Below are 26,789 nucleotides of genomic sequence, written 5' to 3' on the forward strand. Positions count from 1 at the left end.
GGACAATGTACATCCTCTCTTGATACAATCTGACGCCCACCCAAACTGCAGGTGAGCCCCGTGACGACTTTATAGAGAATCATTATGCGCTGTTCCCAAAAGCTTCGTAGCCGGAGACCTTATTATTGCCTCCTACATGCTCGCCGAAGTCGACATGCGCACACACAGCAGCATAATTGCATAGCCCAAAGTATTTTGTCCTATTTAAGGGTGTGGAGCGTCTACATGTTTAACAGACTTTGTTCAGTAACGAACAGGGCTGGGCAACAAAAATGTCATAAATGGTGGTTGGGATTTGTGTTCGAGGAGTACGCATACACGGAAATGTCATAAATAACCTCGCCATCATCGTCACATCAAATCACAAGAGCCTATAAAATCAGTAATAACCACTTTTGCACATTCCTGGCCTTTGTATCTGTTTGTGTGTGTGTGTGTGTGTGTGTGTGTGTGTGCACACCGGGAGTCAGACATTAGATCACCCAGAAGGTGTCTAATTTCTGATGTGAGCAGAGACGACAAAAGATGAGATAAATCATAGCAAACCACCTCCGGCGTCCCCCCCCCCCCATTTAATTTACTTTTATTTGTTCCTCTCATTCTTTCAAAACTGTATTTAAGATCAGATGAGTAAAGTGTCACGTGCACACCGGATTTATTACAAAGATCTCTATAAACTCTTTGCCTTTACTCAGAAGTCGACCGTGTCTTAACTTTGCTGATACCACTGTAAGAACACGTATCCAACGGCTCCTTCACCGCACGTCTCCAAGAGCAAAACAGTTTCAAATCATAAGCACAAACTACAAAACCATACCAAGTCCATGTAACTGAGAGACAACGGTGTCACGACCTTCACACATTCCTAAAAGTCACTCTCTACAAAGGTTTCTGGATAATAACCCACTTCAAGTCCAAGTGCTTTGTTGTAGTTCCCTGAGGAGCCATAAGGGGGCAGTAGAGCGCATTGAAAATAGAGCGAATGGAAGTTCTACCTTCAATATCAAAGTTATTTGGTGTCTTGAAAAGACGGTTGGGACCCCTTAGTGGCCACAATATGATTCCCAGAAAACAAAGATACAAATAGTCATAGTTTCATTTTCACATTTTTTAAAATTGATTTATTATATTAATTTATTCAAATTAATAATTCAAATTAAGCATATACATATATATATATATATAAATGTATATGTTTGTCATTTACGTGAGTTACTTGAGGCATCTTAGGGAGAACCGGGGGGTCCCGTGTATCATGGGTCCCCCCCACTTTATAAGGAGCACTGCTGCTGACTTCTTCTCTTTTATTCTTTGTTCTTTTCTTTCCATGATTTCACAAAATAAGACAAAGGTAGGTAGGCACGCACACACACACACACACACACACACACACACACACAAACACACACACACACACACACACACACACACACACACACACACACACACACCTTGGCCAGTCTATCTATCAGTCTGTGACCCCTTGACCTTCTTGTCCAACCTTGTCTTTGTTTTGGCTGTGACCTTTGACCTCTCCTGGACAAAATGCCCTGTGTGTGTGTGAGTGTGTGCGGGCACATTCAAGAGTGTGACAAGGGCGGGGCGGGAAGTTCAAAGCTAAACTGCCACCCCACCCCCCCCCCCATCATTTCATCATCAAAGATGCACTTTTGTTTGTCCTGAGACATTTTTGGACACTCGAGGATAAAATGGCTGCTTTTACCGCCATTTTACAAGTCTGTGCGTGCGATGTGTGTGTATGTGCATGTGTGTGAGTGTGCGCGTATTTAGATGAAGACTACACAAAGCCCACCACCATTTTTAGCCTGGTTGTGTTCCAGCCTCAAAAGGAGAGCTGATAAAATGCCATGTAGGGGCCCCAAGTGTGTGTGTATGAGTGTGTATGCACATGTATGTATGTTAGCATGCGTACATGAGAAGAGAAATGTTCGGATGACAGGACACCACTGATAAGACTGTCCTGTGCGCGAGTCCTAGCTGTAGGAACATCACAACACACACACACACACACACACAGAGAAGTAACCACGCATGTACCCCCTAAATCACACACACTCTTACATAAGAGTGGTGACTCAACGAAACCCTGACACGCTTGATAACCACAAACATATTAGAGAATGACTGCAGAAAGGTGTGTGTGTGGGGGGGGGGGGAGAGGGAGAGAGAGAGAGAGAGAGATGCTGGAGATATATTGAAAGATAAAGAAGGGCTGAAGAGATGAAAGTCGTCACTCATGCTTGTCTGAGGGTCATGCTGCTGCCAGCACTGGTTATCACAGTGCAATCTGAGCTACCTCAAAGTGTGTGTGTGTGTGTGTGTGTGTTGTGTTGTGCATGTTCAGGACATGAAGTCGGTCTTTTCTTATGACCAATTACTCAATTGAACCTCATAAGTTTAGTAACTTATTGAAAGCTGCAAAGAGCCCTCAGCCCATCTCTGTTGTTGTTGTTTGTATTTTCCGTGTTCACACTGTCTTTCCAATCTGGTTTTGAAACCATTCCACCAAACTGATCTCCAATTTCTTCTTTTTTGATCCAACCTCAGAGTTCTAGAAATTCCTGGATGAAGAGATGAGGCTCCGTCCTGGTCTTTCGTATCTGACCATCCCACCGAGACACTGATGTGCTATCACCTGACCGTCATCCTTTTTTATAAAAGCAAAAAGGGTGGTTCCCTTCCTGCGGTTGATTCATCCCTCATCCTGCCTCTCCTGTGTTGTCGCGTCTTGCTTTTCACATACACCCTTCAGATGAGCATTCCTCCTTCATTACGTTCGTATATTCTCAATAACCAGACAGTTACTGAGACACTGGGTCGCCAAAAATGTGGACTATTATTTTACTTTTTTAAACCATTAATAAGGTCAGACAGTTGCAACTTTCACGTTCTAAATAAAACCTTTGGTTTTTGTCTCTAGTTACTAGAAAAGTAACAGGAAGACACCTTCCTGAAAACTGTAACGAATTAGAAAAGTGGTTGGTAACTTGGCAACCCAAAAGTGACTAATTTTCTTGAATGAAATTTGGCAAGATGGCGAGTTGAGGAACAGTTGTTTCGCCCCTTAATTGATTTGGATCCTCTATGTGGTCTCCAAGTGTCCCCCTAATTTGATATTTGATCATAAAAAGAGTCCACAGGATGACACACGATGAAAATAATCATGGGTTACAACCCAGGTTGGAGATTGCTTCCTGAAATTCAACAGTTAGCATAGCATCTAGCCTAAATGCTAGAATTTTAATATTATTTCATAGGAAGTGTTTTATTCATAGTTTGGTCTTTTCAGTCAAGTTACAATTACAGACAACAATTCCTCAACAAAAGTACAAGAGCTCACATTTTCAGTTTGGTTGATCCTTTATCTACCCTTTATCCTTAATCTCACTCTTTTGAGTGTCAATTCTAACTTTTCTTGCTGACAAAGAGTCAAACTTGAACGTTTGGATCTATGTCTTCTTATCTTTCAACCTGTATTATGTTTGATTATTTTCATTCTTTTCAGAAATAGCAGAGAGAGTAACATTGCTAGTTAGCTTAGCCATGCTAGCCTATCCTTCCGCTGTACAGTATGTTGAACTTCAATTCTGGAGACCAGAACAGAGACATGCAACCTGGTGAGTAACGTTAGCTAGGTGGCTAAGGTACGCAAGGCTATCATTCCCCGATACAATGTCTTGACCCTCAACTCTGGAGACCAGAACACAGACACAAAACCTGGTGAGTAACGTTAGCTAGGTGGCTAAGGGTACGCAAGGCTATCATTCCCCGATACAATGTCTTGACCCTCAACTCTGGAGACCAGAACACAGACACACAACCTGGTGAGTAACGTTAGCTAGGTGGCTAAGCTATGCAAGGCCATCATGTACCCTCAACTACAGTAGCATTCTTGTAATCACTGATCTGAAAACTGCTGTTACTTTTGCTTTCCAGAACGCAACACGGCCAGCATCAGATATACTGTAGGGCTTCCATTACTATGATTGACAACATCTGGACCCTCTTCTCTGAAGACCACAACAAGACCCTTATTTCAAGCTTGGTGGATCTTTCATCACGACTCTCATTTGCAGGCATCTTAATTCCCAGACTAAAGAGAAAAGCTTTGATTGGAAGTGAGGCTCTCCAGCATGACACAGCAAACTAGGACGCCCTCTTTCTGCCTGTGATTGACACAGATGGGGTCTGCTTAAATTAAATAAAGCACCTACTTCCTGACCCCTGACAACATGAAAAGACCCACGTTGACCCACATTCGCACACACAAAACCTACCCTGTAAACCTCAACGCTGCCCTTTGACCTTCGGGGTTCGCCCAATGGGAGCGGATGTTATTGGATCTAATGGATTCAATATGAAACAGATATTAAAAGGCAGGGAACTAAACCTCAACACACATGTAAGTACAGACTTTAGGACACTTGCGCTCTCTGTTTTCTCAGGACTTGAAGTGTAAGAGAAACTGAAACCCTTTGGCTATTAATAATGAAACTAACTAAAACCAACACACACCGTCTGGATCGTGTTTGTGTTGGGGTTGGATGTTACATCCCCCCGAGGGAGTGGGGTCTTACTCAGGCATTAGCAGTAGATTAAGAGCTACGGATGATAAGAGAAGTTGTTACAGTGGCTTGTCATGCTATCTCTGTATCTGATCATTAAACTATTTCTCATGAGCACAACAGACATGTTTGTTCTTTTCACTACTATGGTATGATTTTGAGCCACATGGTTTTTGGCTCAGGAGAACATATTTAGTTTGTGTTTCCTTGTCGAAACATGCCAATTCTGCACAAACCTCCAGAGAACACCCCGAGGAGGGACTGGCACACTTGTTTGTAAATACCTGCTATTTATTTTTTCCTCAGACGACTGATTGATTGATAGACTTTTTCTGGGATATTGTTTGGTTTTGAACAGTGAGATGTAGTGGGATCCATTCGTTCACACCATTTGCTGAGGAAGTTTATTTCCATGTATTTTGTAGTGTAAGCTAAGCTAACGCGTCCTTAAACATACATCCCGTACAAGGAAGCGACAGGAAAATATGCCAACCAGAGTCCAGAAACTCAACCATTGATAGGTCCTACTCGCCAAGAAATTATTTTTTTGGACAACTTTACAAAATATTCACAATCTAGACCACTCAAGTTTAAACTCTGTGGTTTGTGGTCCTTTTAGGAGTTTTACTCCACATTTCATACATTTTTCTTGCGGCTGAAATTTGTTGCATCTGAACTTAAAAACTAGCAGCCAGTTAGCTTCGCTTAGCGCAACTGTAAGCTTAAAGCTCACCTGGTTTTCATAAGAGCAAGCAAAGTTGTTTTTCCACTTTTGGTTTTGTAAAAACCAATGACGAATAACGTGATAGTGAACGAACTTTTGTCTCACATTCGTTGTGTATTTTGAAAGGCTTTGCCTGAAATCGGGTCTGTGGTTACCGCTAGCGTATGATACTTTGACCATTTTCTACTGCATAAATACTGTACAACAGCCCTGATTTATGAAGCACTTTATGTTTCAAAAACAGCAGGTACTAACAAGTGGATAAAATAAACGACAGAGGTCATTTGAGATAACCACATCAAGGAGAGACTAATTAGGGCGATGTTGAAGTCATCCATCTGTGCCCGAGTCCGTTCCTGGCATAACGTTAGCTCTGTGCTGCTAGCGATAGTGCTGACGCTCTCATTCACTGTTGTGCACCCAAACTTTTCTCAGCAAATAGCCTACAAAAATATGGCTTCCCTGTGGCACTCTGTTCTCTAACTTTTTTCTTGAGCAGTCTGGTTTTTCTGTGCTTATGCCATTTTTTAGTTCCTCGAGTTGGTAAATGTACGTTGTTTTTTTTTAAACCAAGATAAACTTCTACTTGAGTTAAAAAAAAAGAAAAGAAAAAAAAAGGAAGTTGTATCTCTAGTAGAACATTTTATTTCTCATTCTGTGAGAATGATCAGTTTGATATTTTTTGACAGGCAGCAGCAAACAGACAAAAATTCAGCTTCAGGGATCAACAGCTTTACGATCACGAACTCTGCCAACATCTCTGTCTCTTCACTTTTACTATTTATTTTTTCAGTCAACGTCACCAAAGACGATTGCACATACAGACCCTGCACGATCAAACCAATATGCATGTGAACTTCAACAGTGAACATCCTCCTGAGACGTAAAGGAGGAGCTGACTGGATTATTGATTCGGGTCCAAAAGAAACACAACTTACCAAGAACAATATTTAGTCGCCTAAAGGGATGTCTCATCAGGCTTGATTCTATCTAGCGTGGGTGACATTCAGGCTTGCAGTGATTCCATAGCCTGGGGTTACAGTATATATATGCAGTAAAAAGTTAGAATAATATTAGTCTTTAGGAAAACACAAGGGCAGCAGATGCGACTTAGCAGACCATCCAAAGGCCTTAAATAGAACAAGAGTAAATGTAAACTACGTTTTCTTATTGGAGGAAGGAGCGTCTTTTCTTAATTATATATTTTGGAAACCCAAATTCTGCAAATGGTCACAATTGTAAAAAGCTATTGTGATTCATGCAGAATGTTTTACAGTTGAACCATCAACACCTTTACTGACGACAGCCACGTCTCTAGAACAAAACCAAAAACTAAATTCAGAATAATGCCTTTCCTGTAGAAAACTGTCACAAAGTCAAATGGTGTTCTTCAGTTTCTCTTCACCACCAATCCATTATACAATTTGTTATAAACTTTTTTAGCCATTTAACAAAACAAAAGGCCGTAGAAAGGTTTCATTTTGTAACCGACTGCTCTTGTCGGTTACAAAATCTCATGCTCAAATCCACAAATAAATGTTGAGTTTTAAATTCCTTTTCTTTGACAGAAGTCAAACCATCCCTTTTTGTTCTTTTTTGCACATCTTCAACATCAGCCCGACAATTCATCTTCGTGTCTCTCTTGATCAGGAATATCCATTCACCAAGCCAGTCTCTGCACAGTCGGTTCCCTGGCGTGCACCAACGCCGACCCCAGCTACTCTCCACCTCAGCCGTTATCACGTTATGATCGACAACAACACAACTCAGCATTCTGACCTGTCAGTGGGTGCAAAAGTAAAACTGGAAAGAGCCAAATAAGCACCCTTTAGCTCTTAAACGTCTGCTAACAATAACAGTTAAAGGTGATATGGCTGCGGCTGTGTCATTTAGACCCCGGCACAAGGCCCGTACAGGGGTAGGAGGTACCACTGTATCATTTACCTACAGGTACCTGGGTGTAATGTAGCGGTTCATGCTATGTTATTTACTTAAAGTGGCGTACAGTAGGAAGGCACTAAGTGTAGGCTTGTGTGTCAGACAGTAATTGTTGTTTGGATGCGAGCGACTGAGCAACAGTCAAGCCTGGTTCGAGGTGAAGACACACACAGAGGCATGGCTGGGTTGACTTCTCTGTTCAGTTCTCACTGTCCAGTTTCTGACTCTACATCAGAATCAAACAGCGAACGACTACAACCACACAAACTGATCAAATATTCCAACGGCCTGTTTTTAGCAGGGCGTAATGATATAAAGGAGCCAGAAACCCTTTTAGGGTCTGCGGGGGCTTTAATGCATGGATTTATCTTAATTAAGCACCAGTCGTTACCTTAATGTCATAAATTAAAGTCTATTCTTCACCACTTTTCAGGACTATGGTGGTAAAAGCTTCTTAAAAAAACTCTCTGACCAATGACAAATGAAAATTTTATTTTTATCAACACTGATTGGCAGCTGTTGAAGGCATCTTTTGGCAAATTGTACTGCAGTTTTTCTTTTCTTTCCGTTGACCACCTGCACATCTACGGTAGCGGAGGATGAGCTGGATCTGATCCGAATGACGGGAGAATCCACCGACAGAAAAGCTGCCAGATTAATTTGAAGAGTTGCTTCTTAAAAGGACAAAAAATGTCTTCCAATTACACATTTACAGCCGTCCCCCGTCTGCCCTCATGATGCTCAAGGATTTATTGAAGTCGATCAGTGTGGAGGAAGGAATTTAGGAGTCCAGCAGGTTTGAGGATGCACCAGTTTGATGACACTCAGTACTGATAACCCTCCAATTCTGCTCAAAAATTCAACACAGGCCTCACTGAACGTTGAGTTATTTTAAATGTTTCACTTTGAGACTATTGTGACTTTTTCCACTCTAAATACTCACATTTAAAGGGTTCCTTTTATTTGGCAACTTAATTGATGAACAGACAAACTTAACTCCGACAAAAAATGAAGAAGAGTTTAGCAGGTGGTTGGTTTAGAACAATAATTGAGTTGAACATCTTCAACAACAGGGCATCTATACACTAAGAACAAAGACAAAGAACATGAGGCATCCCTACTTTTTTTATGAACACCCCTGAGAACCATCACATATTACTGCGTGTGTGTGTGTGTGTGTGTGTGTGTTGGATCCAGTCGCCCATTGATGAACTACTGCCAACATTTGTTTAGCTATCATTGGTAAGCGATGACAGCTGATGTTCATTTAAAGGTGGCAATGACAAGAAAATGAGCTGGTAGCCTGAAGACAGTGTTTAGTGTTTGTGTTCGTCTGTGGCTGATTGCTCGCCCGGGGAAATCAAACATCACAAACAGCCACTACAGGTAAGGGCTGTTGAAACACGCACCGCACACTTTGATTTGCTGGAAACGCTGATCATGTATGTGGGTGTTAACATTATGTGATGGGAAGAGGTTTCAAAAACTATGCAAATAAAAGCCCTGAAGGTATCGTTGAGTGAAAAAGGTCATTCAAGTGTTTTTGTCAATTAGGTTCCGGATATGAAATATTGTGTTTTATAATACATAACTTCATAATGTTTATTGATAAAGTAAATAAAGTAAATCCCTAAACTTTGTTCAGCAGAAGGCCATCCATCATCCATCCATCATCCTGTTCAGGGTCGTGGGGGGTGGGGCCTATCCCAGCAGCCTTCAGGCAAGAGGTGGGGTTCAACCTGGACGGGTCACCAGTCCATGGCAGGGCCAACACAGCAAGAAGGTTCCAGGTTGGAGCCCCGGCTCCAGCACGGGGTCTTTCTGTGTGGAGTCTGCATGTTCTCCCTGTTCCTGCTGGGTTCTCTCTGGTACTCCAGCTTCCTCCACAGTCCAAAGACATCAAGAGGGGACCAGGTTAATCCAGACTCTAAATTGACCGTAGGCGTGGCTGTGAGAGCCAATGGTTGTCTGTCTCTGTATGTTGGCCCTGCCATGGACTGGTGACCTGTCCAGGTGAACCCCGCCTCTCACCCGAAGGCTGCTGGGATAGGCTCCACCCCCCTGTGACCCTTAACAGGATAAGAGGTAGAAAATGGATGGATGGGTGGAAGGATGGAAGGATGGATGGATGGATAGATGGATAACACTTCACTGACATCAATTTATGAACGCTAAAATGTAATCATTTTCAATCAGTTTAAAAAAATGTAGGTGCAGCTGGGTATTTACATTTATTCAGTCAAAATACAAACAAACTTATGTGGTCAATGACTTCAATTTCTGAAGTCGATCCCACATTGGACTTTTTGTAGTTTTTAGTAAATTATTAAATCCAGGCACTTTTCAAGACTTTCAAGTTATCGAAAACCAATAATTCCAGATACTGGACTATCATCACATCCAACATTTTCCAGAATTGATAAAAACAGAGAGAACCTTTCGTGCCCACCCAACCTGATGTGTAGGCGTTTCTCTTATGAAATCTGATTGTGAATTCTTGTTAATTCTGACGACAGGAAAAAAAAGGTGGATTATTCTTTGAAATATCAGAATATTTGCGGTCTACAGGAGCGATAATGTAGAAAAAAAAAATCTTAAATTTTCCAGGGGCAGATTGAGGATTGACGCTTACTCCCAGAACCCAGAGCCTAAAAATGCAGCCTTCTGGAGACTTCGTATGAGCCTGACACTTCCTTGAATACTGCTGAAAGCATTGCGACTCACATGAGCAACTTAGCAAACTGCTTTGAAAGTAAGTTCTGTTTTGAAAGGGGATACTTCCTCTGTCACAAGGTGGATGGGAAGCACCGACGCTCTGATACAGACGCCCATTGTTCGCCTCTCCTCATGATCTAGCGCGCAAGAACCACAGTTCGCAAATGCTGACGCGCTGGGATTTTAAAGCTCACAGTGTCATGGAAATAAAAACGAAGAGGATCTTGGAAGATGACGGCACGCAGAGGACGCATGACTCACCCTGCTGCCTTTCTCAGGGTTGCACCTGCATCCTCCACTGCAGTCCAGGCCTGAGCACGGCTCATCAAACTTGGTACCCTGCGGAGACAAAGACCAAGAGGCATTACAGCTGATTCTTTGGAAATCCATGTTGAGATCTCTGGAGCCTACTTTGTTGTTCATATCATGGCGTAAGAAAAAAGAAAGCACATTTTTCTGTACACTGAGAAATCTCAATGCCTGACAGGAAATGACATTTGTGAAACTATGAGCCCTTTACTTGTGCATGTTGCGGCAAAAGTCTTCGCCGATAAAACAAGCAAACAAACGAGGAGCACAGACAGACTCATTGTGAGTCATGAGGGGATGTGAGGTATCCTATCAGCGGGAAAATGACAGATTTACAGCAGCTTCATTAAGGCAAAGGGGTTTTTAGGATGTAGGGAAGGATCTGTTTCAGAAGGCACAAAGGGCAAAGCCAACATCGCACCAAAGACAGAATGAGTTCCTTCTTTCGTTGCCTTTCCTTGCGCTGTTATTGAGCGCTGCAGGGATGCATTTTGCACCGGGAAGCTCGCATCGCCGTGGGTTCTGCTTTTGCTTTTATGTTGGAAATCCGGTCCACGGCAAAGACTTTCACTTGCTCAGGAAGAACTTCTCTTTTGGAGCATAAATGCAATTGTTTCAAATTTAAAAAAAAAAAAAAAAAGTGGAGGCATGACTTTGCCCAAACTAGCTTTGTGCCTGTTTTTTTTTTTGCGTGATGGCTTCCACGGAACCTCTGCCGTCTCATGTAGCCACATGTTAGCAACCCACCTTTTTGAGACACACAATACGCTTTAAAATTCACAAACACAGTATCTACTGATGTATTTTATACCGTCGAATGAAAAGGAATAAAGGCATTTGGCCAAAAACCCATGGACTATGAGACTAAGGGTCGGACTGTAAAACTGATTTCCTGGTTTTAGGACTATTTTCTAAACAGGGTCAGATGGCCTCGTGTGCCTCCAGGCCTGTTGCCTGATAGAATGTAAACCAGGCGTAACTACAACCACAGTCGTACCTCTCTAGAAGGACAGACCCACTGATACCAACAGAAGCTCCCCCCCAGGGACGCCCTTTGCTCTACATGCTTAAAAATTTACTGTGATCAGTAGAAGGTTTTTTTCTTAACCTGGGAAAACCAGTGCATCAAAACAAACACACACCCACACGCTTCTAGTCGCCTGTAAACTCCAAGTGAACTTCAGATTAACCTTTCCTGTTCAGGGTGGCATTCCTGAGATATCTACGGAACATCACGCAGTGCTTTTAGAGTTTATAAGCCGCATAGAGAGAGAGCATTTATAAGCTGACATATGAGTGGCATAAGCTCATATACGAGGCTCTTCAAACTTCAAAACAGAAAATGCCATCCATTCACATACAAGGTCTCACGGTGGGAGGCTGACGGGGTCGGGGTGCAGATAGATTTGCCCTGTACATTTCTGTACGTGTTAAACATTTACAAATTGTGTGATATCTTTGGCAAATATGTTTAAAAAAAAAGAGTTCTCTTATGAGACAATGTCCCATAGTTTGGGGGTTGATTCAGGGTCAAACTCAAAGGTCGCGGCTGGCATTTGAATGTGATTAGTGGAAGAAAGCCTGCTGGCGGGGTGGAGAGACATGGAGGACAGGAGGGACAAAAGGGTGTCAGCTGGGGTCTGATGAAGGTTAAGAGGACAACGGTAGATGAGGGGAAAGTGCGAGGGGTGTTTTAGTTCATTCGAGGACAGTGTGTGACTATGTCATATGAAACGAGGTCAAGGACCCTCCAGGGTCTCTGTAAGTAATCATGAGATGTTAGTCTCGCTAACCTCGACAAAAAGGAGGGCCTGGGAATGCATAGGAAGGTGCCTGGGAAACATTTACCTCAATTACGAAAAGGACCCTCCGCTGTATGACATCTGATGCCATTTGATCACATCTAAATCAAAGGATAGATCTGATGAATCAACATTGGGGCGCCATCTTCTCATGATATGGTGACCTCTGACTGGCACCCACGAAATAGCTGGGAAGGCACACATGCTGCTTTTTCAGCATTCTTTACTCAACTCAAGGCCGCAAAAACTTCTTGGACAATATATGCTGAGTTTGTGTCGTGGCTGTTAAAGGACAAAGATGAACCTGACGTCTCTCAGGCGGAGGCAAAATCTGCAAAATATCGACCTCGACGTTAAAAACTCGCATCATGTGGACCAGGGGAGGGCAACCACGTGCCATGGAGGGCCGTGTGTATGCAGGTTTTCCTTCCAACCAAACCCTTTGACAGGGGATTCCACTGATTAACACACCTTCAGCCACAGAAGAGTGTTAAGAAGTCACCTGTGGAAGTGTTCGGCTGGAAGGAAAACCTGCATACACACGGCCCTCCATGGCACGTGGTTGCCCACCCCTGATGTGGACATTGCCGTCATGACATTTGTAAGGCACAACTTTAAAGCAACAAACTATCAGCTGTCCACAATATTTTATTCCAAAGTTGTTATTAGACGCACGATTACCAGGATTATGAATGCAAACCCTTGGGCCGATACAGCATTTATTTCTTTTTCTGTATCTTCATCTGCAGAAATCATTCAAACATCAAAATATTCAGCTCCCGAAGAACGTTATCTGGTATATTTATCAGATTTATGATTTTAATACTTTGACAAATATTCAGCCATATTCATATTTCAGGTTGTTGTTTTTTTTCAATTCCTCTGCATTTCAGCCATTTTTAGCAGAGCTTCAACAATGTTTCAGCTCGCAAGGACATGTTTTTTTTGAATTGTTGTTTATGCTCGGTTGTAATACGTCAAGTCGGATAGAAACTGGTGGGTCGACACAAAGAAGCCAAAGATGGCTGGTGACAAAAAGAAGGCAGCAGCATCAGTTACAGCGGCACAATCGGTATAGAAAGGGTTGGCGGAGGAAGAAAGAGGAAAACACGGGAGAAAGTGAGCTTGGCACAGGGCGGCGAGAGAGAGAGGGAGAGAGAGAGGGGGGGGTAAGGTCAGTGGTGCTGGTCCTACTTTCTTCCCTCTGATCTCTTCAACTCCTCTAATCACAGTGACAGAAGGAGGGCAAGAGAGAGAGAAAGTGAGCTGGGAACCAGTGAAATCCAGGCTGAAAGAGGGAGCAAGACATGGAAACAGGGACTGGAAGAAAGTGATACAAGACAGAAAACAAAACAAGTTCAAATTGGACTTTTTTTTTTTTTTTACATGGAGGAAGACCATGAACATTCATAAACAAGTGAAGTTTTGCCACGTTAACCACATTCAAACCCTTCAAAAAACACTCGAACCGATACAGGACTAAAACGGTACATTTTGCAACCGGAGTGGACATTTTAGAAGTAGAATATCAAACTTTATCAATTAAAAGAAAAAAAGTATGACAATAGAACCATGGAGATATATTTCTGAATCAAAATTATTTAACTGATGCTGCTTTCTTAAGGGAGAGCTCACGAACTTCGGGGGCTTGGACGGGCTGGGAGACTCCCTCACGTTGACAGATAAATCACCTTTACCTCCAACATCATCCTCTGATTTCATTTATCCTCATCTTGCAAGTGCGTCCCCGGCAAGAGTCATAAAACAATTAAAAACACTAACAAGTCCAAGTCCCGGTGGCGTCACAATCATCGTATTCTAATGGTGACATGAAAGACAGAGGCCTTGACTTTCGCTGCTGAAAGGAAGCGTGACTTGCAGTCAGGGTTCTACTGATTATGTCAACTCTTTATGATATGATCATCCTAATTTTTTTGTCTGGAATTCCTCCTCCGCTATCACTCAGTCCCAGCGGGCTGACTCATATTGCCAGTGCCCCCCCCCCCCCTTTGTTCTACGATATAATTCAGCCTCTACCTGAGTTGGGCGGAGATGCGTTCAGACACTGATCTTTGTTCAACTGACATTTTCCACATCCTGATTTAAAAGTGAAGGCTGATACGGGCAAACAGATGATACATAAGCCAGCGCCTGAGGGAGAACGTTCACCCCGGAAGGCGGAGGAGGACGTGGACGCAGGCACAATAGAGAATTATTACAGGTGAATGGAATCAGGGACACACGTGCACACCGGGCAACTTCTTGGATGATAGCAGTTCTCTGATTTGATCTTTTTCTGTCTTTTGCTCTTTTTCTCCCCCAAGTGGGCATCACCAATTCCCCCCATAGCTGTCCTGGTCATTGCTTCAGCCTCTCCACAGGTGTAGGGAGCCCCACGGACACCATTGGCCACATCTCCTAACCTGGCTGATGTGTTTCACCAAGGGGGATGTAGCACAAATGAAGATACCTCCATTCCTCCTGGTCCTCCCAACCAGAGGAGGCACCAGAGTTGCAAACAGGACATATACCCTAAACCGGCATTGCCAGTTGGAGTCGTACGTATATTCAACTAAGCCGGAGGCAACACGGGACTGAACCAGTGGTCCCCGTGTTTGGTAGGCAACACAATAGCCTACATGGGCGCCCCTAAGACCTAAGTCTAATCCACAGGTGTCAAACTGATCCAGTAAAGGGCCGTGTGGCTGCAGGTTTTCATTCCAACCCAGCAAAAGCAACACCTGATTCTACTTAAATCAATCAAGCCGTGTCCACACAGCTCATTGGTTGAATCAGGTGTTGCTTTTGCTGGGTTGGAATGAAAACCTGCAGCCACACGGCCCTTTACTGCACCAGTTTGATACCTCTGGCTCTAATCCTTCAAAATGACCACAAAAAAAAAAAGAAAAAAGAAAAAGAAGCAAAGACCAGAAAAAAACCTTCATTATATGCTCTACCTAGAAATCCAAAACTGGTCTGCCAAGAGGTACCAACCCACTCAGGCCTATTACTCAATAACAAAGACCATCTAAGAAAAAGAGGAATACAGAGCACAATGCGCTGAAACTCTAGTCTGACAAAATGAGAGCAACTTCATCCCTTCATCGTCTTCCATCCACTGAAATATAACCTGCTGTTATCGCTTCGTGACGTGTACCGTCCGTGTCCCGGAGCTAGGAAGAGTTGAGATACCCGACTCGCCAGTAACTGCGGCATAGCTTTGAGCACCCAAAAGAGATTCCGTTCACCTTCACTGGGACCCGTTTTAAGAAAGAAGAGGAAGAAGAAGAAAAAAGCTGATGCAAAGGAACATGATTGTAAAGGCACATGGAGGCGTTTCTTCTGCGGGGTTCGACACATCATTTGCATACATCCAACAACGTGATGGAACAGGCTCATTCCCCCAAATGTGCATGAAATCAATAGAGTGTTCGCACACATTCTTCCATTCTGTCATCCGGTATTACCCAACTATGCATCTTTCAGCCTCGACTAAATGTTCCCCAATCAATCTCTGATGTTTGCTCATACTTGACTGTCCAAACACTTTCCTACGTATGTCTGAATGAGACTTCTAAAGCCTCCTGTAATGCCTGTCTGCTTAGACCTGAGTGTGGCAGCTTGTGGGTAATAGCTAACGCCTGGACTTGCCCAGTCATTCCTATAGGGTCTGCTGATGTTATCCGCATGAAGGGGTGAGTCAAGGTTTACCGTGAGTATATGGTATACGCCGGAGCCGTATAGATGAGACTACAGTACATGACGCGACAGGAGTTTGTTTGTATGTGAGATAAAGCTTTGTGTGCTTTGCGCATTTATTTTAAATTCCTGAGTTTTAACATGATGCTGGTTTGTTCAGAGGTTACAGAGGCGAGGGCACAGAAGGAATGCCTGATCTTCAGATTGGGATACTTCCTCCTCAGTTTCAATTATTTTGCATAACTGGCATAACTTCTGAGCAAATTCACCCCGATTTACTACAGTCTAGTAAGATGGGGAAAATATCAGGTACAAGGTGCCACGTGATATCCTCCACTGTTTTAAAGCTTTGAGTTTGGCTCTTTGGGCATCATTTTCTTGTTTTTTGGTGCAAAATTGGTGAAATTGACTAAAACCGACCGCTATGGTAGCACCTTGTTAAGAGCACGTTGGCCATGCCCCCTAGAGTATAACTTGTTTTTTCATCTATTTTATTCAAAAAGGGACCATCCAACATTGATGCTGTATATTCAACAAGACTTGAAAATAGAAGCTGAGACCATAAACTCCTTTCTGAGGTTGGGTCATTGTCAAGGGCCCCCTGCTGGCCATGAGAGGAAATGCAGGTTTAAAGCGATACCTCACCCAGAAATCTAAATTGGCCATTTAGTGACTGAAGTTACTTTAAATCAAAAAGCACTTTTCCCCTCGTCATAACTTTGCGGCGTCAGAAAAGTCAGAAAACGCTAGCTAGCTTGTTTCCTTTAGCTTGAAGCTAACAGAGACAGATGGACAACAGCACAACTGTCAGAAATGTCCGTCCACAACAGTTTGATTTGAGCTGAAAACAAACTACAAGCATGGGCAGGTCCAACTGAATGGACTAGCAGGGCGGGTCGCTCACGTTCAAGCTAGTTTCTAAATTCTGGAGACACAAAGACGCCGTGAAGTTAGCAGTGGACAAAGTACATTTATCTGAGTTCATGCACATACAGACAAGAAATGGATGCGTTTTCAAAGCAGAAAGGGAATCTCTCTCTCTGTCACTCTCCCATGTCATCTTTCAAATCTCCTCCCTGTTTAGTCTTCCAGCCTTCCTGTGTTTCTATCTTGTTTTTACTCCCCCTCCCCTCATCTTACCCCTCCCTTATCATACCTCCCCCTTCCCCATCTCCTTCCCTTCCTTCTTACTCTCCTTCTTCTTCATCCCAATCATCCTCTTCTTCTCAGGTCCATCTGTGACCCTGACATCCACCGCAGGAGACTAACCAGCTGTGTTTGGGCCTCTAGCGTTTACTGTTTATTCCATGCTGTGTGTGTATGAATGTGTGTGTGTGTGTGTGTGTGTGTGTGTGTGTGAGGGGGGGTATGAGTATGACAGTAAGCAACATATATTATGTTTATAATTGCAAACACATTTGTAAAATTAAGTGTTGTTTGACTGTTTCTGGCTTGGCGGCCATAAAACTAATTTTCCAGATATTTTATGGCTAAGATGATTTTGTGTGTGTGTGTGTGTGTGTTTTGTGTACATTTAGACAAGTTCACATGCGCTTCTGCCTGCATTCCCTCAACTAGGCCACCCAGCTGGAATCAGATCATCTATAACGTGGCAAGACCACGGATCTGAAACTCAAACAGACCCAAACAGGAAACGGCATCATCTTCGCTGGTGGAGAAGAAAAAGAGGTTCTTTAGATTTCTGAAAACTCCAGGAAAAAAAGATATTTTAGAAGTTGAACATTAAAAAAAAAAAAAAACGTCACAAAATCTTTCTCAAATCAAATTTCTCTCAACTCTCTTCTTACTTACATCGTTCCAAGCTGGTTGAGTTAGAAAGAGTTAAAAGATATAACTGAATTATTAATAGTTACATATCCCAAATATTTAAAGCAGTTTACCTCATTAAAACGAAAAGGCACCAATTTTTTTTTATGATCAATTTTTAAAACATTTTACCATGTGTGTCTTTTATTATTTGTTGTTTTTTTTTAAAGGACCAAATCAACCTTTAATTCGTCCTTCCAGTATCTTATTTTTCAGCTTCGTATAAATAGTTACAATTGGATGCTCGCAAGAATTATATAAGTATTGTAAGTATATCGCAAGTACATGGACTTAAAATGACTTTGGAGGAGTAGAAAAAAAATACTGTGTCAAAGCAGCAATAAGTGGATTAACTGCTCATGGTATGTAGTCAGAGGCATGAACAGATAGCCTGATACTAGTAGCCAAGGATTTAAATAAATCCTTCTCAGCTGGTTACTAGTTACTACATGTGTGATAAAAACTAGCTCATATGAGAAACTTTAATCTCTGACTCCGCCATGATGTGGTTCCTGTAATGAAATGAACCCTTTATAACAGCCTTTGGATCCAGTCTGAAGTCTGTCAACACCCTCTCAAACCTCCTGGGACGGTATGAAATACTGCAGATGAACCCTCCAGAACCTTTCCTGCCACATTTCTGTCTCTCTTTTTGAAAACCTTCCAATAAAAATCAAGTTATCTCACAAGTCATGCTGTAAAAGCCCAAACTTGCTCACTTGGTTACATGCAAATTCTCGCCAGCCTCACGGCAGCCATGAACCAGCGACGGGGATCGACTACAAGATGCAGAGAAGGTGTAGTACGTTTAGTGCGGCTGGACGACAAACGTGCAGAAGACGACGTGTAGGGAGCGCTCCCAAACGGAACCAGTTGGCAAAAAGTTTGTTTTTGTAGGAGTATTTCAAACAGGAACACAACTAGATGAAACAAGGGACTAAAGGCCCCAAAACACCCCCCAAAACAAAGTGGGTAACTTCCACAAAATCATTCCAGTTGTAAACTTTTAGTTCTCTGGAAATGTGGTGCGGTTCCATCGATGGTTGCTGTTTGAACTGATCGAGGTCTTAATAGGGCATAGTGTGAAACTAATCTTAGAGCCAGCCATTCCTCAGGTTCCACCCAGGGGAACACAAAACCCAGCTCACTGGTGTTCAGCTGGGGAACAGTTTTCCAAGGATTTCCTGAAATTGTTACAGACTACACATGTATTCCATTGACCTTAAACAGCACAGAAATTGGTCATTGTTGTATGCCTATGAACACTGAATGCAAAAGAATGTTGTTGCTACTGCTGACACACACACACACACACACACACACACACACACACACACACACACACACACACACACACAGAGCTCTCTTTCCTCTGGCTAAATATTGGAGAGTCATGATGAAACGTTGCTATTAGACAGGATTAAGACTCGACCTGCCCGGCCTTGTCGACTCCCTCAGCTCCTACGAGTTCCCCGTTGCTTTATTCCCTCATGAACATAATTATGGACTTAAGGGGGGAAGTTTAGCATTTTTATCATGTTCTTTAAGAACAAAATGAACCAGAGCGAGAATGGGCACGTATACAGAACAGGAGCTAAGTGGAATGTTTTTTTGCTAATGCTGCGCGTGTGGGGTTATGGACTGTATATCCTCAGGTCCCGTGCGTGGGATCTCAAAACTTGTCCAGGTCATTCAGTTCATCTCTAAAAGGTAGCTCATATCAGGACCCCCTCAACTCTCTCTCTCACACACACACACTCACACACACACCTTTAAATGACAGCTCACCTGCACTGTATAGGTCATCATGAAGTTCAATCAATGAGTTCACAACCCCAGAGACAGAAATCTTAAAAATGCGAGTTCTTTCCGTTCTTATTTTCTCTTATATTTGTTCTTCTACAAAACTATGTGAGGTGTGGTGCAGTGGTCAGCACTGTCACCTCTCCGCAAGAAGGTTCCGGGTTCAAGTCCTGGCTCCAGTACGTGATCTTTCTGTGTGAGTCTCCATGTTCTCCCTGTTCCTGTGTGGGTTCTCTCCGGTACTCCAGCTTCCTCCCACAGTCCAAAGACATCAAGAAGGGACGAGGCTGATTGATACTCTAAATTGACCGTAGGTGTGACTGTGAGTGTGAATGGTTGTCTGTCTCTATGTGATGGCCCTGTGATGGACTGGTGACCCGTCCAGGGCGAAGACTGCCCCGACCCCGTAGCCGCTGGTTTAGGCTCCAGCCCCCCGCGACCTTTAACAGGAACAAGCGGAGGAAGATGGATGGATGGATGGATGGAAAACAATGTGAGAAAAATTCCCTGTGGGAACCAAATTTGTTCCCAACCACAAGCATATTTTATGAATCACAATTAATCTTAAACTGGATGTTTGTGCCAGGCAATGCAGAAGGAGTGTGGAGAAACGCTGCGCACGGCAAAACCGCCAAGCAGCCTTTGTGTGAATCTGTTGACTTCAATCTATTCAAGCCCAAACCGAACCACAGAGAACTGGAACCTTTTGGGTTCAGGCAAAGAATCGCAGCTCTAGTTTTAAGCAACAATCCAACATTTTGCATGTTAGATTTAGATTCCTCGCTCATACATCAATACCTAATTTACATGAAGCTAAAAGGCGGAATTCCGCCTGCAGCTGGTTTGCTTAGCAGAGCAACTGGCTACTTCCCAGAACTTCAAACCATTCCTTTCATGTGGAAAGATGAAAAAAAATCTAATCTTGACACGAAGATTTATCAGCCTTTCCTTAAGATATCAAACCAAACGACTCCACCTCTCATGGAGACAGAGGTACTGTTGCCCTGACAACCAACACCAGGGGGCACTCCCACAGGTACATGATCTCTGTCTATGACTGCATGATTACTAGTCCAAGTTTAGACTCCCATCTTGACCCCTCTGGCGGTGTTTGGTGGGCCAGATCCAGGATGTGAGTTCCGGTCTGGGTTAGTTTTCCCTCTCGCACTCTCAGTATAAATAAAGCCAGCTTGCACATCAGCGCTAAAAATAGACGGCAGAGTATAAATGACGTCTCACTTTAAAGTTCATGCGAGGTCACAACAGGATCTGATATCTTTAAATGTTGAATCAAAAAATGAGAGTTTCAAAAACACGTAAATATTATAAGTCTTAAATGTCGAAGACAAAAAAAAAAACAAAAAAAACCTTTGGTGTAAAACTACAAACATGACATCTGACAACATCGTAATTCCTTCAGTCATCGCTGCCACAATAAAATTGTCGGGATTCCCCAGAACTTTCCATTGTTTCAGTTATGTGTACAATTACATGTGGAAATGATTAATCACCCTTTTATAACACTTGGAGATGAACTACGGGCTACAGTCAAAACTCTTATTATATCTGCAGCTTTCATCATGAACCCAGTTGGAATGAACGTTAGCGCTCGCTGCCAAAACGACCAGGAACAGGCAGGTCGGCGCTGGTTTTATAATGTCACCTATAGCAATAAAAGCGCAAAATCTACATACAAGCGGGCGAAGACTGAAGAGGTATTATCGATGAAGAAGTAAATCAGCCAGAAATTACACACAAGGCGACAGGGAAATTGTCAGAGAAGACGAGGAGAGAACAGCCGTTGTCAGTAATTTGGCGACCGCCGTGTTTCGACTTGTGACAAAATGAGGACGGAGCCACAGTGAAGTTTTGATCCAATTGTGAAAACTAGAGGAAAGAAAACACAACTACTCATAAATTCCCATTGGAATCATGAGACTTAAGACTTTGGAGTTCAAGCTCGAAAAAGTTTGACAGGAACTGCAAAATTTCAAACTTCCTAATTTCAAACAAAACCTTTTCATCGTTCTCTCGAGGTGTTTTGAAAAAGTGTGAAAATACGAAGGAAAGGGAGATGGAAAGCCCTTTTTTGAACTCTGACATCAAAGTTTTGATTCCCATGACAGACCATTTTTTTGGCATCGTCTCAGAATTTCCCAAACTTTTCCTTCTTGTCCAAACAGACATTGCCGATACTAGCGGGCACAAAAAATAACAAAAATACTTAAAGTATCGCCTAATGCAATGTTTCCAATACCATTTTGTTAAGCTTTATTCATCTGTTCCAAACCAGCTGATGGAAGCGTTCTAAATCCCTCACAGCTGAATGGAAGAACAACTACTGGTTGATGTTTGCACCAGTTTGGGCCGCGGGACTGAGAGAGAAACATGCTAGCATAAGTAGCCTGTGGTGTGCGACTGATCGGTCCACCAACTTGGAAACGCTAAACTGAACCGTTGCCATCTGTGGCTTCCCGAGTAGACCGCTGCATTTTGGCATGTCTAAAAAACAGTCTAACAGATACCAAAGCCCATGAATAACTGTGTTTTTATCACTACTGGCTGACCAACAATCAAGTCTTATGGGGACACTGTGCATAAGAGCCATATTTTCTTTAAATACTGGTTTCACTTGACTGGTTGAAATGTTTATACGAGTTCCACCAGTGTTGAAATGATCTCTGAAATTGCAGAGGTTTAAAATAGCAAGAGCTGAGAGGGAGAATTATGACAAACGCTAACATGACATGCTAATCCTTATGTTAACTGTCAGCTCAAGACAAACATAAAAATGAACCAGAGCCAGAAGTCAGCTACAGCCGGTGTATTGTAGTTCTCTGCGTAAATCTCCTACTTCTGTTTGAGGATCTGGGTTTCATTACGCCCAACACAAGTACCGTTAGTCAGCAAAATTCGCTTGTTCCACTCAAGGATTATTCCTCTGATGAATCACTTCCCCTTTCAAACATTGATAGAACGTAGTTTATATCCGACTGCAAAATGTTTGGACACAGATTGACAAATTAGCCCGAGCTAACGGTTATACAGTATTTATAATAGCTCAGTGAAATAATACTCGACCACAGTGGAGTACATACGACGTGATAGGTTGCTAAAGATAAAGTAATGCTGGGTTCAATCAGACGAGTACAATGTTAGCATTAGCCAAACTTATTTCCTTCACCTCCCATGAACCTTTGCTGTATCCCTGGATAGCCTGTTGTGTTTTAATGGATTATTAAAAGAACAAAAACTACCAGATTTACTCCAACAAAACTTGGTGGAAGGCTGGAAAATGAGTCCAGAAGGAAAAGATCCACTTCATGAAAAGCGGCAGTTCTCAGCTTTTGCTGCGGTAACTGACTGTATTAAATCCTGCAAACAGACACCAAAAAAACATGGCGGAGGTAACAAACAAAACCTATAAACTAGCTTTCTGCGTTTAGCCTAGCCGTGCAACCCATGAAGAGCCCACCCTCTCGATAAGTACCTGGATAATGACCCCCTTTGAAGTAGAACCTGGAGGGGGACGTTTGAGTATAATGGAGGACTAGAGGGATGGAATAGTAGTGGGAGAGGTAATAATGGTACATCTGGAGGCGGAGTTTAGATAAAAGAGTGTGCATAACAGACAGGATTGAGGGTGTGAAAATAATCTGACGGAGGTGAAGAAAGTCGAGGGGTAGTCTGGAGGGGGCAATGAAAGACCCTGAGACAAGATCCGCTTTCACTTGTGTAGTTTCTGTGTTTTTTTAACCTTTGTACCAAGGTGTGTTTCTTTTGTATGTGTGTGCAGTTATGCACACGTATGTAAAGAAAGGTTGGGTGTGTATGTGCATGATTCTGTGGGTAGCCCCCCCCCCCCCACACACACACACACCCATAGTCCAGAGCAGGACGACAATTACACCTCACAGAAATTTGAGATAGAGCTAAGATAGAGAAACGCGTCACATCGATACGTCCTTACCCAGAGGCACCGCGCGTGCATGCAGGCACACACCAGGCATGTCTCTCTCTCTCTCTCTCTCTCTCTCTCTCTCTCTCTCACACACACACACACACACACACACACACAAAGAAGTTTAGGGTTTCGAGTGAATAAGAAATGTAAACCGATCAGTACAAAAGAATAGATGCCTCCTAAGGCTGCCATGTGTGCATCTATGTACCTACGGGAAAGAAAGACAGACAGGATCTGCGATGACATCATGAGTTCTTAACCATTATCAAAACATCATCCTTAAACATTGAAGGAAAAATTCCTGAAACATAATCCGTTAAGAAATGAAGGGATTGTGGGTTATTTCTGTCTCTCTCTTTCTTTTGTTGTGGTCTTTTGTACAATCTAGAAAACCGAAAATCTATTCTGAATGCTTTTGGTCCGACTCTTGCTGATGTCACGTGACATCTGCAAGTCATCATCGCGGGTTCTGCTAAGGTAGAAGTGACAAATGACTCTGCTGCATTTTAATTCAATAACACAGAGAAGTACGGAAGCCGGGAGAGGCCATACTTCATTTTCTTAAGATGTTATCTCCTGATAAGGGTATTATATCCTAATCTTGTTGTCACTGGATAACAAAAACTTGTTACATCAAGAGAGCGCCAGGTTTGAATAACGAAACCTTTTTTTTGTTGTTTTTTTATTCAAACATCTTGTATTCTGTGCAGCAGAGAGATAAAAACACGTCAGAAAAAAAAGAAGAGAAGAAAAAAACAGATGCTAAAGGAAAAAGGGGATTTAGATTAAAGTGAGAAAGAGGGCACATTTGATCAGGTGTGGCGTTCCAATGATTGAGTATACGAGGATCCGGTGCCTCATTGTCCAACCCAGGTCGCTTATCGCGGGAAAAAAACCCATGAAAAGTCTTTTTCACCAGGCCAAACAATGCCAGCTTGGAGTTGTAGCTCTCTTTCACTGACTGTAGTAACCAGGTCTCATCTGGTCGCACTTGTACCTCCATAGCTTCTCGTTTTCATCCCTCAACTCAGGTTACCTCATCACGCCGCCCTGCCAACAGCGTCTTGCGCTGCTGCTGATCCCGCTGCCCACTGCTGCTGCCAAGGTGCGTCTATTTAAAGCAACGGAAGTTTTACTAACAGACGTGTAAGTTACAGACCCCCCCCCCCCACACACACACACACACACACCTGCACCACCACCACCTCATCACGGTGGTGCGAAGAGAGGGTCCGTGGTTAAACTGGACACACATTTCAGCTGATCGTGAATGTGTGTACTCTGAGAGGTATGTATCTGGATAAACACATTTATTCTTGTATGTAGCGCATCTGATGCTTCTATCAGTGTGTGTGTGTGTGGTTGTGTGTGTATGCGTGTGTGTGTGTTGCCTCCCATGTGTGCCCACTGCTGAATTCCACACCTGCAGGGCAAAAGTAAACACGCCTCCAGCACGAGAGCCACACACACATTCAGGTCCGTTTTTTTTAAACGCGCCGTCTTTAATCGATTTTAGCTGAAGTCTTTTATGTTTTATGGCATTTTAAGTTACAGATTGTCTCTTTTAATCATAAACATCTTTCAGATGTTTTGAAAGATGCTGTCTTAGTAAGGTGCATTTTTTAAAAAAACTTTTTTGTATTTACGATATTTTCTCATCGTGATACCTACGAAAAGTAATTATTGGTATGTAACCTGCGTCATCATGTGAAGCTGTGTTTCTGCCAATGAAACGGGGTGTCTTTACGAAGACATTTGCCAACACTTTCCTGGTAACACCTTACAGCGTTGTCGGTGAGATGTTGGGACTAATTCAGTTGCTGCTGCGGTTACGAAACTTGGCGAAGACGTCGGGACATCTGATGAAAATCTTTGACAAAACCAAGTGTTTCTGGTAAGATGTTTGGACATTACCGTCACTGCTCTGGCAGCGAGCCTTTGGTGGTTATTAGCAAGACATTTGGACGCTTGCAAACTTTGTCCTAGGGCCAAAGCAAAGTGGTTTTAATCCGCTGTTAAGGCCTTTTCTGGCAGACATCAAGATGTTTGCAGCTATTCACAAAAACGTGCGTTGTTAGCGAGGTTTGTTCTGAGTAAATTCCCGCATTTGGAAATGAAAAGGGATATTCAAACTTGTGTTGGTAGACATTTTCAGGATGAAAAATTGCACGTAACTTTCCGTGCAGACATACGAATGTATCATCGGAGCACATTGTTTATTGGTACGACAAGTCAGAGCCTATTAATCCAAACTCAGCATTTGTCTTCCTCTCATCGATCCCTCCATCCCTTCAAACGCCTTTTTCCTGAGTCAGCATCCACCGCAGTCATGACCGACATTTTATTACGAATCAATCCATCCAGACATTTCGCAAACCCATGTTGATACAAGGTCTTCAGCCTTTAAAACTTTTTCGCGGCTTGAAATCATCAGACGGCGCACCTTGCAGACAAAATTTCCCTCCAGTGAGTCAGTCTCCATCAGTCTATCAGCTGTTTCTGGTGTCTTTTGCTGATTAAAGCGGAATCCGGTGTGCAAACCACATGAATGATCCACCCCGCATTTCACTGCAGTCACCACAGTCTGCTGGTGTGGCTACTGTTGGCTCTGGAAGCATCAGATGGTTATCAAAACCATAAATAGGGAGCTCTGAGTCATCGCTGAGGGTGATGAAAGAGTCTGGCTGTGTGGCTTAAGGCATCAAAACTTTGACTCCTTGACCGTTATGTTCCTATTTTTGGTCAGAGGGGGCGATGGCGAGTTAGACGAGCGCAGTGTTTCCCTTCCGTCTGATCACAAACAGAGAGGAAATTCCACTCAGTGACCCTGAACACACACACACACACAAACACACACACACACACCTCAGAGAGCCCGCAGCGACCACAGGGATTGTTCAGTCCATTAAACTTCACTTTTACCCTCCGGACCAACAGCAGCAGCAGCTCAGGCCTGTTAAAATTCCCTTATTATGGTGACTAACCAACTTGGCAGCAATTTGGAAGTCTGTTAAATTTAGACTTGGGTCACATGGTGCTGGTAGGTAATTATCTGGTTTTGTTTTAACCTGCGTGGTGGACGAGACGGGCGCGGACAGTCTGGATTAAAGAGGATGTCATGCGAAAAAAATGTCTGGCTAAAGGTCAGGATCAGTTCCAAAAGAGCAACCTGTAGCTTGCAGCGGTTCCCTTTTTTGTTCAAAGACAACAGGATGGAGAATGACTGACAAGAAGCTCTGAAATTACAACATCTCATCATTTTAAAATGTTTTTCATTCTGAATGTTCAGCAAAACCCTGGTTCTCTCAATGTTGGCAAAGACCGTTTATGAGAAAAGTGTATTTCATTATGTTTGATGATGCTATGCTACATGCTACGCTAACTAATGATCAGCTAGTCCCTAAGAGGGGGATCCATCTTTT

At 43.0% G+C, this 26,789-nt stretch overlaps 1 protein-coding gene across 2 annotated transcripts in view; it reads right to left on the reverse strand.

The window, feature by feature from the left end:
• Nucleotides 1-26,789, reverse strand: part of col4a6 (collagen, type IV, alpha 6) — a 116,920-nt gene that overhangs the window by 33,594 nt on the left and 56,537 nt on the right. For both annotated transcript variants that reach the window (XM_086197544.1, XM_086197543.1), the window contains exon 5: nucleotides 10,225-10,302. In XM_086197544.1, the coding sequence (XP_086053670.1) occupies nucleotides 10,225-10,302 (78 nt within the window). The remainder of the gene's footprint in view (nucleotides 1-10,224; nucleotides 10,303-26,789) is intronic.

The sequence above is a fragment of the Aulostomus chinensis genome, chromosome 24 (assembly GCF_037954235.1).
Source record: "Aulostomus chinensis isolate RoL2024-O1b breed Wild chromosome 24, RoL_Achi_v1.0, whole genome shotgun sequence".
Taxonomy (NCBI): Eukaryota; Metazoa; Chordata; class Actinopteri; order Syngnathiformes; family Aulostomidae; genus Aulostomus; species Aulostomus chinensis.